Source organism: Phycodurus eques, chromosome 2, assembly GCF_024500275.1.
Source record: "Phycodurus eques isolate BA_2022a chromosome 2, UOR_Pequ_1.1, whole genome shotgun sequence".
NCBI lineage: Eukaryota > Metazoa > Chordata > Actinopteri > Syngnathiformes > Syngnathidae > Phycodurus > Phycodurus eques.
Window position 1 is genome coordinate 19,184,645 of NC_084526.1, and position 13,163 is coordinate 19,197,807.

The 13,163-nt window shown below is 40.1% G+C and overlaps 1 protein-coding gene across 4 annotated transcripts in view; it reads right to left on the reverse strand.

The window, feature by feature from the left end:
• Positions 1-8,666: 8,666 nt before the first annotated feature.
• Positions 8,667-13,163, reverse strand: part of cylda (cylindromatosis (turban tumor syndrome), a) — a 53,168-nt gene continuing 48,671 nt past the window's right edge. For 2 of the 4 annotated variants that reach the window (XM_061669021.1, XM_061669031.1), the window contains exons 16-17: positions 11,053-11,269; positions 8,667-10,122 (exon numbers count right to left, since the gene is read on the reverse strand). In XM_061669021.1, coding sequence (XP_061525005.1) covers positions 9,938-10,122; positions 11,053-11,269 — 402 coding nt within the window. In that variant the 3' untranslated portion in view covers positions 8,667-9,937. Of the gene's footprint in view, positions 10,123-11,052; positions 11,299-13,163 lie in introns of those variants that run through there. The other 2 variants (XM_061669038.1, XM_061669046.1) reach the window with 2 other exon arrangements.

Here is a 13,163-nt window from a genome sequence, read left to right on the forward strand (position 1 = left end):
CAAATGAAAATCATGAGGTCAAAGGAACTGCCTGAAGAGCTCAGGGACAGAATTGTGGCAACTGTACACACACACAGTGGTAGGGAAAGTATTCAGACCCCCTTAAATTTTTCACTCTTTGTTATATTGCAGCCATTTGCTAAAATCATTTTTTCATTTTTTTCCTCAATGTACACACAGCCCCCCATATTAACAGGAAAAAAACAGAATTGTTGAAATTTTTGCAGATTTCTTAAAAAAGAAAAACTGAAATATCACATAGCCCTCCAGACCCTTTGCTGTTACACTCATATTTAACTCGGGTGCTGTCCATTTCTTCTGATCATCCTTGAGATGGTTCTACACCTTAATTGGAATCCAGCTGTATTTGATTATACTAATTGGACTTGATTAGGAAAGCCACACACCTGTCGCGCACACAGTGGATGTCAGAGCAAAGAGAATCATGAGGTCAAAGGAACTGTCTGAAGAGCTCAGAGACAGAATTGTAGCTGCAGTCAAAGTTCCTAGGAGCACAGTGGCCTCCATAATCCTTAAATGGAAGACTTTTAGGACAACCATTACCCTTCCTAGAGCTGGCCGTGGAGAAGAAAGTTGCTTAAACACAAGAGTAGCAATAGAGTATGTCCGCTGCTGATGTGGGCAGAGTTGCCAAATATTGTACTCAAATAAGAGTAGTTACATGACAATAATGTGACTCAAGTCAAAGTAAAAAGGAGTCCTCCAAAAAAATTAGTAAAAAGTACACCTTTGTGAAAAAGTGAAAAAAATACTCAAGTAATGAGTAAATAGTAACTTCTGATTTTTTAAAAAAAATGTGAATGTGCAAATTCTGATGTTGCTGTGTGTGTGTGTGCGCACGCTCAGTCAAAACTACAAAAAAACATCTGCAATTTACTGCAAGGTTTTTCTCAAGTTACAATCAGAATCAGAATCAGAATCATCTTTATTTGCCAAGTATGTCCAAAACACACAAGGAATTTGTCTCCAGTAGTTGGAGCCGCTCTAGTACACCAGACAGTCAATTTACAGAACACTTTGGGGACATGAAGACATTGACAAAAAACAATTGTGCAAAAAGATGCAGAGTCCTCTAGCACTTAGAGCAGTTCGAACGACTAATATTGCAATAGTCCGGTGCAATGACCATTGTGCAAAGGGCGCTGAGACTTCAAGGAGTGTATCCGGTTTAAAGTGACGAGTAGTGCGATCATCTGGGACAATGTTGGTTGTGCAAATGTTACAGACAGTGAGCTGAAATATCCACGTTTGGGCAGACAGTGCCAGACAAATACTACAATACATAAAAGCTGTTGTTTTTGTTCGTCTAAATGTAAACATGAGTTGCGCGCCGTTGCCTTCATGGTAACGATGACCTTTCCAACATAGCCGCCACGTAGGGACGACAATCACCCAGGCTTAGTGTTAATACCTATGCAGGGGGAAGCCCAATGGAAGACGTTGTGACATGATTTTCTTATGTCGTTTGATTGGTAAACTAGACAAATGATTGGCGCAAACAGCGCCCAATCGAGAAGTCGTACCTAGCCCAGGTACTCAACTATATGCACAACCTACAAGCCAAATTCCAATGAAGTTGGGACGTTGTGTTAAACATAAATAAAAACAGAATACAATGATTTGCAAATCATGTTCGACCTATATTTAATTGAATACACTACAAAGATATTTAATGTTCAAACTGATAAACTATTGTTTTTAGCAAATAATCATTAACTTCATGGGTCATGTTACCACTGTGTTACATCATCTTTTCTTTTAACAACATTCAATAAACATTTGGGAACTGAGGACACTAATTGTGAATGCCCGTGACCTTCGATCCCTCAGGCGGCACTGTATCAAAAACCGATATCAATGTGTAAAGGATATCACCACATGGGCTCAGGAACACTTCTAAAAACCAATGTCAGTAAATACAGTTTGGCGCTACATCAGTAAGTGCAACTTGAAACTCTACTATGCAAAGCAAAAGCCATTTATCAACAACACCCAGAAACGCCGCCGGCTTCTCTGGGCCCGAGCTCATCAAAGATGGACTGACGCAAAGAGGAAAAGTGTTCTGTGGTCCGACGAGTCCACGTTTCAAATTTTTGGGGAAATTGTGGACATCGTGTCCTCTGGGCCAAACAGGAAAAGAACCAGCCCGACTTTTATAGACGCAGAAGTTCAAAAGCCAGCATCTTTGATGGTATGGGGCTGTGTTAGTGCCAATGGCATGGGTAACTTACACATCTGTGAAGGCACCATTAATGCTGAAAGGTACATAGAGGTTTTGGAGAAACATGCTGCCATCCAAGCAACGTCTTTTTCATGGAGGCTCCTGCTTATTTCAGCAAGACAATGCCAAACCACATTCTGCATGCGATACAACAGCGTGGCTTTGTAGTAAAAGAGTGAGGGTACTTGACTGGCCTGCCTGCAGTCCAGACCTGTCTCCCATTGAAAATGCGTGGCACATTATGAAGCGTAAAATACGACAACGGAGACCCCGGACTGTTGAACAGCTGAAGCTGTACATCAAGCAAGAATGGGAAAGAATTCCACCTACAAAGCTTCAACAATTAAGTGTCCTCAGTTCCCAAACGTTTATTGAATGTTGTTAAAAGAAAAGGTGATGTAACACAGTGGTAAACATGATCCTGTCCCAGCTTTTTTGGAACATGTTGCAGCCATAAAATTCTAAGTTAATGATTACTTGCTAAAAACAATTAAGTTTATCAGTTTGAACATTAAATATTTTGTCTTTGTAGTGCATTCAATTATATATAGGTTGAACATGATTTGCAAATCATTGTATTCTGTTTTTATTTGTTTAACACAACGTCTCAACTTCATTGGAATTGGGGTTGTACTTACACATTTGGAAACACGGGTAAAAACACTTCCTCTCCGCTCGGTTGAATGGGGAAGGGGACAGTTTCAAAGCACCCGTAGGAAATTTTAATGTCTACAATGTCCTTTTTTAAACACAGGATGTCACCACAGAGCCACCAAAGATGGCAATAGACGGTGTTTAGGCTTTGTTTGTGTTTACATATCATATTTGTATAAATAAATGATATACAGGTATTAAACTTTTGTCCGAAGACACCAGCCATTAAGACGTTCGGCTTCAAACAATCATGTCACCAATTCTATTTGTGTTAGTTAGCATAGCTTAGGCAGGATGTCAGCTATGCCGTGTTCCCTGTTGGTCATGTGATGTTCCGTGTAAAGCAGATTTGGTGCGCATTCCTTGTTGACCTATTTTTAACTGATCCATTTCATACTGAATATTATGTGCGGTGACATGAAGGCGAACTGTATGTCAGCACAATATTACAATTACAATGTTAAATATATACATTATAATTGCACTATTTTAATGATTTATTAAATGTATAATTTATTGAACTGTATATAAATTAACATATATATTTATTAAAATACATTTTCTACTATTTTAACAAGGCTGTGTTCATTTTCTACATCCATTGTAATGTCCATCGTCTAAACAAAAACGATGGATTTTAAACTTTCCGACAAATCAAGAAACCAACTAAGAACTGATTTTGAATGACACAAAGGCCAAGAGGCCAAGTCGGCCCACGTTCTCGTGACATCTTCCAAAGTGCAATGATTGTTTTTTTTCTTGTACATCAAAAGCAAGAACCTTCTTGATTTTAAGGGATATTCAACTTCAGGTGAAAAACACCATTTAAATCGGGAGTGTTTTTTGTTTTGTTTGTTTTTGTTTGTTTGTTTTTTTACAACAAAACACCACATCGTCACCTTCCTAAAATAATGGCCTAAGTCATTCTTTCACAATAAGTTTTTTTTTTCCGCCTAAATCATCTCATCATGATGCTGGCCACCTCTGGTAAAATCGCCCAGAACAGATCGTGAGATTCTATCCTTAGAGTATAATGGCCTATGTCAAGAGTGAGACTTAGACCATTTGATTTTGCCTAAGTCAAACAACGTGACTTCGGCAATCTTACAAGCTTTTCAAGATGGCGACTATTTCAAGAATAAAGAAAAATCTGTGTTGCAGCTGAAGTTATTTCCATGATTCAGGGTTTATCCCCTATTGGTAAGTGATCAGGTTTACTATGATGTAGGCTATGCTATAAATATTACATTATTATTTATTCTATTTAGTCAGCAAAATTTCTAAGTCCATGAAGCTAGCTAGCATTTCGCAGAGTGGAAAGGCTCCAGAATCTGTGGCTGTTACACGTGAAAGGTTTCCTGCTAACTCTTTTCAAACAATATTTCACCTACAGCTTTTGTCAAATTATTTTCCACATTATAATCTAATTAACACACATTAAACCGTATTGTAATCTAACAGCTAGAAATTATGTGCATAAATTACAAAGGATCGTCTTAATGCTTGTGTTTTTATTGAATAAAAATCTCACTTGAGCAAAATATTAGTAATCATATCATTTGACCAATATTGCCGTTGTGCAGTGTCTAGTTGCAGCTTGTGCACATACCAATGCCAAGGAATGTTTTTTTTCATCAGAATGATCACACAATTGTGACAATAAATCTCAGATGCATGAAATGTTTTCTCTTTTGTGTAGGTGACGCACTCGATAGTTCTAAAACCAATCAGTCCTCCTCCACGAAAATGACAATGAGACTGTTGGTAGAGGCGAAACAATATGTACCAGGCCAAGACTCTGTTTCAGAATCCCTTAAACACACCCGTTGATGTTAAAAATGCCAAGCAAACACATGCACACCATCAAGAGGACCTATCTGATGATGATGATGATGTCATCAGTGATCCAGACTATATCCCATCCTGTGACAAGTCCTCTGACCCTGGAAATGAAGACAGCCTAACCATGGTCCCAACAACTCCACAGCAGTAAGATGAAGATGTTGATTTAAACAATATGGTCAAAAGGAAAATAAATAAACGCCTAGGTCCGGGAACATGGAAGCAAAATGACTCCAAGAAGAAACCTGTCAAAGGAATTTCATACAAGAGCAAAAGTGGCAAAGAAATAGGTTCAAAGATTATGGGTCCTTCCTGCAACTCAAAGTTGTGTCAGCGAGTCTCAACCAGAGACTGCCAAGTCATTACAGAAGACCATCAGCAGTGGATATTTCAGAAGATTTGGGCAATGAACATATGGGAACAACGTTATATGTCAGCAAGGATCACAAAAGTTAACATACAGCAAAATAAAGTTGCTGAGGGATCCCGACGCAATTCATCAATGTCCTACTAACTGAAGCTTCAAGATGGAACAAGTCTCAAAGTGTGCAAGGCATTTTTTCCTCTACACTTGGTCTCCCTGAAAGAACCATTATACACTGGCTGAACAAAGACATCATCACCCATGATGAACGTGCCACCACCACTCTCTAAATCTGGTCCGAAGAGTGGCAAGCATGCAAAGCTTGAAACCGATGTCAAGGATTTCCTTAAGGATTGGTTGACCGTTCCTTCATCCAGGAACAACCATCTCCCACCTACACCACAAATATCAACAGGCAGCTGCGATTGCTGGAGTGAGGGCAGTTGGAGTTCGATATTTCACAAATGCGTTCCATGAAGAGAACTACCGTATTTTCACAACCATAAGGCGCACTTAAAAGTATTACATTTTCTCCAAAATGGACAGGACCCCTTATAATGCGGCGCGCCTTATGTGTGCACCGAGTTCCAACATCTATATATGTTGTGTGATGAGCGCTCCGCTTGACTTTTTATTTTATTTTTTAGCATTTCCTACCGACACGCTGCTTACACAGAGGAAAAGCAGAAGTGGCTGAGGACAGGAGAAGGGTGCGTGAAGTAGGACGCTAAAGCCACGCCTCCAGTAGGTCTATAGCGCTGGGGTGTTTGTCTTTTCCCACCACTTGACTGACTAGGAGCATTTCCGGGGTGTGCATTGTGCAAAACGACATCGTTTTGGCTAAGGACCCCCGAAAATGTCACCGACGAAGAGACACGCTAACGAAGCACAGTTTAAACTGCAAGCTATCAGATACGCTGAGGAACATGGGAATCGAGCAGCTGCGAGAGAATTCAAGATCAACGAATCCATGGTTCCCAAGTGGAGGAAACAGGAAAACGAGCTTCGCCAAGTCAAGTGGACGAAGCTGAGTTTCCGCGGAAACAAGGCGAGGTGGCCCGAGTTGGAAGACCAACTCGAGCAATGGATTAATGAGCAAAGAACAGCCGAGAGAAGCGTCTCTACAGTCACCATTCGACAGAGGGCAATAACTCGGAGCTTGCCATCATTCCGGGAGGCTTGACGAACCGCTGGACATCCGTGTAAACAGGACGTTCAAAGTGAGGTGAGCGGCGTGGGAGCCATGGATGACAGATGGCGAACACAGCTTTACTAAGACTAGGAGGCACCACCGGGCGAGTTACGCCACAATTTGTGAATGGATTGTGGATACTTTGGCTAACGTGTCTGCTTGCAGTGTTGTTCGAGCTTTCGCACGGCAACGAGACTGACTCAAACCTGGCGTGTTTGATTGAGAACTTGCCCAGCTGTTCATTTCAGATACAGAAGATGAGGACTTTGATGGATTTGTGGATGAGGATTGATAAAAAAAAAAATAACGTGAGTACGTTGTTAAATACTTGAATAAAGTACAACCGAACTCAGTTTTGGTGCCGTTGCCTTTTTAAATGTTTTTAAAAAGGCAACGCTAAAAAAAATGTTTTTTTTTAGCGTGCATGAATCCCACCTGTGTTTTAAGCTAGCGTATGTTTTACCATGCCTGCGCCCAATAATACGGTGCGCCTTATGTATGTGTTAAATACAGAAATAAACGTAGACTGCACCTTTTAATACGGTACTCTATATTCATTCCGCGGAAAGATCAGTGTGATGTTTGTGTTTCATTCAAACATGGTAATATTAGTGAGGCCGAATATGATCTTATGTTATGTTGTTATGATGTAGTTATGTTTTATTATTGATAGAGTTGTTATGTTGTTATGATGTAGTTATGTTGTATTATTGAAAGAGTTGGTTTAAAATTGCTTAAGTCACAAAAGGCTAGGCTTGGGCATCGTTTGAATTAGAGCGATTCCGGTTCCTTATTTCGATTCCGGTTCCAAACGATTCTCGATTCCGATTCTTTTGAGGGGCTGCGTCAAAAAAGTTTACATGGCTTAAATAACGGGTGTCCAAATTATGAACATCAATTTTCTTAGCAGCCCGCAGCATAGACTAAGATCAACATTTGAATCGAGGTTCTTTATAACCAGTATCAATATCAAACCTAGGAACAAAAAGGCAATGTGTGTGGAACTAACCCAATTGACTTAATATTCATTAATTAATGTTTCAGCTAAAAGTTAAATAAAGCATTGTTAAAAGTTATTTGAGACTGTTTCATCACGTCAAATGGTTTATATGTGCATGTTTTAACTTGACTTCCTGTTTTAAGCTTGTAGCCTTTTATTTTGAAGGGTATGCACTGGAACTCAGCATTCTGACACGAAAAGTAACTTCACACGGCACCGGTGATTTATTTATTTTTTAAATGGATGGAACCAAATGCTATAGAACACTTGATTCCTTTGCTTACCCATCGATGATGCACAATGTTAGTGTTTGTGATACAGTGAGGCGCTAATGTGAATGTTGTCCCAATTAATTGTGATGTAAAGTTGCTACGGTTAAGTTTTAGCCCAATGTTAAGCTTTTTTTTTTTTTCCATTGGCTCTTACATTGGTTTGAAGACTAAAATAACCGCTAAAAAAAAATCGGTGCAAAAGTACAACCAACCGTTTACCTTGTGAGCTGTCTCAATGTTTGCATAGACGTATTTTATTATTGCACTCATCCAGTTGCCTTAGCTTCACTTCGCGGTGTAGGCTGAGGCTCTGAGCGCGTCAGACATCATGAAAGCCTCCTTTGCACAATATAATCTTATTCCAAGTGTTGCGCTGCGGCGACTGGTCATTCATTTTAACAAAGTTAAGACACACTTTTGTTCGCTGCCGCCACTGTTGGACACAAGCACATAATCGTGTGTGTTCTTCTTCGTTGGTTCACGCCGCTTCTTCGTTGGTTCACGCCACTGCTTCTTCGCGGCTGGAGGACTAGGCATCAAAACTGGGAACCTAAATTTTGGCGTTTGAACGGTTCCGGGAGAACCGGAACATTAGTCCGGGTTCCAATCGGTTCTCGATGCCCAACCCTACAAAAGCCATGTTAAACAATTTGCCAAGGTCATTTATTCCTCTTCCATAACATAATTGACATTGTTACGAATATGTCAATAGTCATCTATTATCATTACTTTTTTGAGTGAAATGATTAATAAATATCATATAGTCAACATTTGGTGCAGTTTTTTGTGTTTTCTGAAAAATGTCAAAAAATGACTCATTTTAAGAGGGTGTCGATAAACCTACCTCAAGTGTTCACCACCTTGTATGAAGACGGCTGTAAGGGGCCCACCTGAAAACCCTGATCAAAATATACTAAACAGGAACTTCATTAGGTACACCTGTCATCCAATACAAGAGCAGTATCAAAAACAAACTTTATAAGAGGAAAGAAAAAAATTAAGACAAAAACTCACCTAACTGCACAATTCTCCCTAAGCAGATGGCAAAAAAACCGTCACAACACTCCGCAGCCATGTTGCGCCTTTCCAAAACAGCATTTATTTAACGAAACGTAGAGCAACATCAAATTTCACGTTACATTTGTGAACACTGGACAGAGAAAAAAAAAAATACAAAATAAAACCTCATCTGGCTCCCGAGATGTCTCCTGAAGGGCATCAGTGGCAGGACTCAGCAGTGCAGTAAGAGTCCCTGGAACAGTGCAAACCACCAAAAAAGGAGCCACGTCTAGAAAAGGTTCTGGCACACACATTTATATGCATCTCCTTCAAAAGCAACTGAGTTGTTTTTTTTAACTTAAAATTAATTTATACATTGTTTCCTGTTCAATAGCTTCAAGGTTAACAGGCTTGTGTATGTGTCAGTAGTTGAAAACCTGACAGCATCAACAACCCTGTTTTATTTCCTTACAAGGGACAAACATGAGTAGATTAAAATAAATAATATCATATTTGATCACATCTCTTTTGTTGTGTTAATCTGCTGCGTGTCACATCTAGGAGAAAGGCGGCGAGTTGGGCGGGCGGACTCCCAAAAAGGCTTTGTAAACCTAACAGATGCTCGGGACAAATCCTGTACACGTTAGAAGCGGACGTCCCCTCGGTAGCACAGATTTGTATTCTGTCACACTCACACACACACACTCCTGACCAATAAATTAGCTCTCCCTGTAACTTCCACCTTAAGAGGACTCAGAGCCAAAGTGCAGTGTTTCCCAGGGTGGAGGGAGTGGGACTAGGCTGTTATAATGGCTACATTGGTTTCTGCAACACACAAACTGCGACCGAGGGTAATACAAAAACGAGAGAACACGAGAGAGCGAGACGTGTTGTGCGTACCGCGTCGCTTCCCTAATGAGGTGTTATGAAGCGCTACAGTCCTTCCCAATTAAGACTAGTGGGACTCCTCTTCTTTTAAGGGTCCTCCCACTTGTTTTTCAACTCTGGCCCCCCCCCCATCCCCCACCCCCTCTTTTGATTCCCTTTTCTTGAGTTTTGCAAAGGTTAGACCGAGAAACAGAGAAGCAACGTAGAACGACATGAAGAACACAACACTTCAACAAAAGCACAGTGCAAATAAAGCCCCGCCGATGCCTGCCCCACCCCCCAATTGACAGGAGTGGAGAGGGTTAACTCCAAATAAGGCCCCGGCAAGCCGTTCTTCTGCTTAGTTTATTTTTTCAACGTGGGTCTTTCTGGGAAGTCTGGGAAGTCCTCTTAGGGAGGGAGGGGCACGTAGTGGCCGCGGGGCAAGAGGAGGAGGAGGATGACGACGAAAGAGACGGAGTGTATTCGTGTGTCGAGGTGGGGGCTACTTGTACAGGCTCATGGTGGGGCTCTGGTACATGCACATGTAGGCGTCACACAGCAGCCGCCGGGCTTGGCCTTGGATGCTCTTGGGGTCGAGCGTGTGCAGCTCCTCGGGAGTCATCTTCAGGTAGGACTCCACCTCAGGGCACGGCGACACCTGCGGAATGTTGAAGCCATTCTGCCCTCCTGCCGAAGCACAAGCGTAAACAATATAATGAGCAACACATTTTTAAATTTGTACGTTTTTAAATCATCTCGTTTCCTGTCTCAGACACTTCTTGATGGGATGGCACAATCATGATGTGTGTCCCAAAAGTTGGGTGGTTAAACAACAAAATGTTAATAATTTGTTTACTATTTTTTTATTGAATCTATTGATTTTCATTTTCTTTCTACAGAGACGTGAAGAAAAATTATAACTTGCTACTTTTTAATTAATTATTAAAACAAAAACTTTGGTTTGTGTATTATATATAGTTCATGATTCCATTTATTTATGACATTTTTATTTAGCATAATCATTGAATACAAGTGATTTTTTAAATACCTTTTTTATTGATTTCATTTTATATAATATTAGTCTAATAGCATAGTTTCCTCAGTCATATTTGAATGTTTCTGGAAATAAAACTAAAAAAAAGTTTTAGTCAGCACATTGATTTTTTTTTTAAATTGGGTAACAGTAATTTAAAAAATTACTCAGGTAACGCTAACAGGCAACAATAGTTTAGATTAACTATGAATAGAATTAATTTCTAGTTTAAGAAACATAATTGTGCTTGTGCTACAGTATTTTTTTAAATACAATATTTTCCAACAAGAATATAACAAATCAATTTAAAAGTATTTAAATGTACCTTTAAAGAATCATTTAGTTTATTTTTTAAATACAAATGAAAGTCTTTTGTTTATTATTAATTGTAATAGCAGATCTGTAATAATAATATTTTAATGCTTTAGTCACTCATTAAAAAAAATTCTGATGATGTTGTCTATTTTGTTGTTTTACAGGAACTATTCTACCAACTGTATTAAAAAAGTAATTTTAAAAAAAACAGTAAAATTCCACTCTAGCATAACAAAAAAAGGTTGAAGAGCATCAAAACCGCAGTTTACCGTCTCGGTCGGCCATGCTGTCGAAAAAGAGCCATGCAGAGGCAGCGCTGCCATACTTGACGAAGGCCACGTAGTGACTGGTCTCGATGCAGAGCACGGCGAACAGCTCCATCGTCTGGCGTGGGAACGTGCCCTGGCGCCCGCCGCCTTCGTGCAGTTCTTTGGGGACGCTCAGCTTGCCGTGCCGATGACTTTTTCTCTTCGGGTGAAGGTGAACCTGAATGGTGTGTGAGCGTGCGATCACGACTGAAGCCAATAGAAATACATTTACATAAACAGTATAGCTGCAGATTTAAGAAAGCCAAATGTACAGCCTCATTGATCAAATTTAAGACTGCTCATTCACGAAATTATATATATATATATATATATATATATATATGTATGTGTGTGTGTGTGTGTGTGTGTGTGTGTGTGTGTGTGTGTATATATATATATATTATATATATATATTTTTTTTTCTTTTTTCTTTTTGTAGATTATACATTTTCCGCAACTCCACAAATGAGTGTTGGTAGTTCCTCTCACTCCAGTCTTTGTTGTGCTAAGCTTCCAACCCCTAATTACCTATTTGTCAAATAACTGACAAAGATTTCCAAATAAAATTGGACCAATGGCATAGTATACAAAAATAGATGGCTGGATGGATTGTCACTTTTAAAGATAATCATGGGCCTTCATTTATAAAATCAAATTTAAAAATTAGAAGGATCTGCAATGGAACATATAAAGACTCCATAAAATAAATACAATTATATAACTGCTTTTCATAGTTTTTAAGTATAATATTAAAACACAGTTAAAGTGTGATTAACTGTATGTAGTCTAATCAAATGCAGCAGTGACTTCTACACCGCTCTCATTTCTTTGGATTTGTCGCCATCACATGGCCAATGCAGCTCAAGATGCAAAACTGGATTTACACTGCAGGTCCGAGTTCCCAGTATTGATTTAATCCCAATATTTGAGCGTATTTCCTTGTACATTTCAAGTGTAACATATCCAATATATATTTGTTTGCAGTGACAGAACATGTGAAACAACCCGTATACGCAGCTGGCCAAACTGCATTAAACTAACGTGCCAAGCGTCAACACTTGGTAGCAACAACACGGACGTAACCAATAATACATAAACAACAGAAGTATTAAAGGTACCCACCATTGATCTGACCTCGGCTGACTCTTCCCCCCATTGATTTAAATAAGGGTAATCTCCACAATACTCCACTGGACGCCATCTGCAATTACCTCTAAGACCCCTATCTCACAAGCCTGGAGACTAATTGGCGACCTGATGGCGACTCGAGTCTTCACCGGTTGCGCAGACCTCTTTGTGACGTATCCTGGAGACGAGCCGGATCGCCAGGGAGTCGCAGTGAAATCGAACATGTTCAATTTAAATGGATACGCTATAAGCTCACTATAGAGAAAAACCTTAACGTCGCTTATTGTCACAAAACTGCAATCAATCATCACCAAAATGTATGTGGACATTTCTACTTATGCCCACTTCAACCTCTGATAATATCAGAACAATCGCTTTAATATTTTGGATTTTATGAATGTTAAAGTGTTTTCCTCATTCGAGGACTGTCCCGAAGACAAAACGTCTGGACAATTCGCCCCTGCATTTCAGAGTTTGACAGCAAAAGAAAAGTATACTTAGGGTACAAATAAATTAAGAGTGACATAAGAATTCTTGCGGCACGGTTGACGACTGGTTAGAGCATCTGCCTCACAGTTCTGAGGAACGGGGTTCAATCCCCGGCCCCGCCTGTGTGGAGTTTGCATGTTCTCCCCGTGCCTGTGTGGGTTTTCTCCAGGCACTCCGGTTTCCTCCCACATCCCAAAAACATGCATGGTAGGTTAATTGACGACTCTAAATTGCCCGTAGGTGTGACTGTGAGTGCGAATGGTTGTTTGTTTCTATGTGCCCTGCGATTGGCTGGCAACCAGTTCAGGGTGTACCCCGTCTCCTGCCCGATGATAGCTGGGATAGGCTCCAGCACGCCCGCGACCCGAGTGAGGAGAAGCGGCACAGAAAATGGATGGATGGATAAGAATTATTTTCTTTTGCTGTCAAACTCTCAAATGGGTGACGGGCAGCAA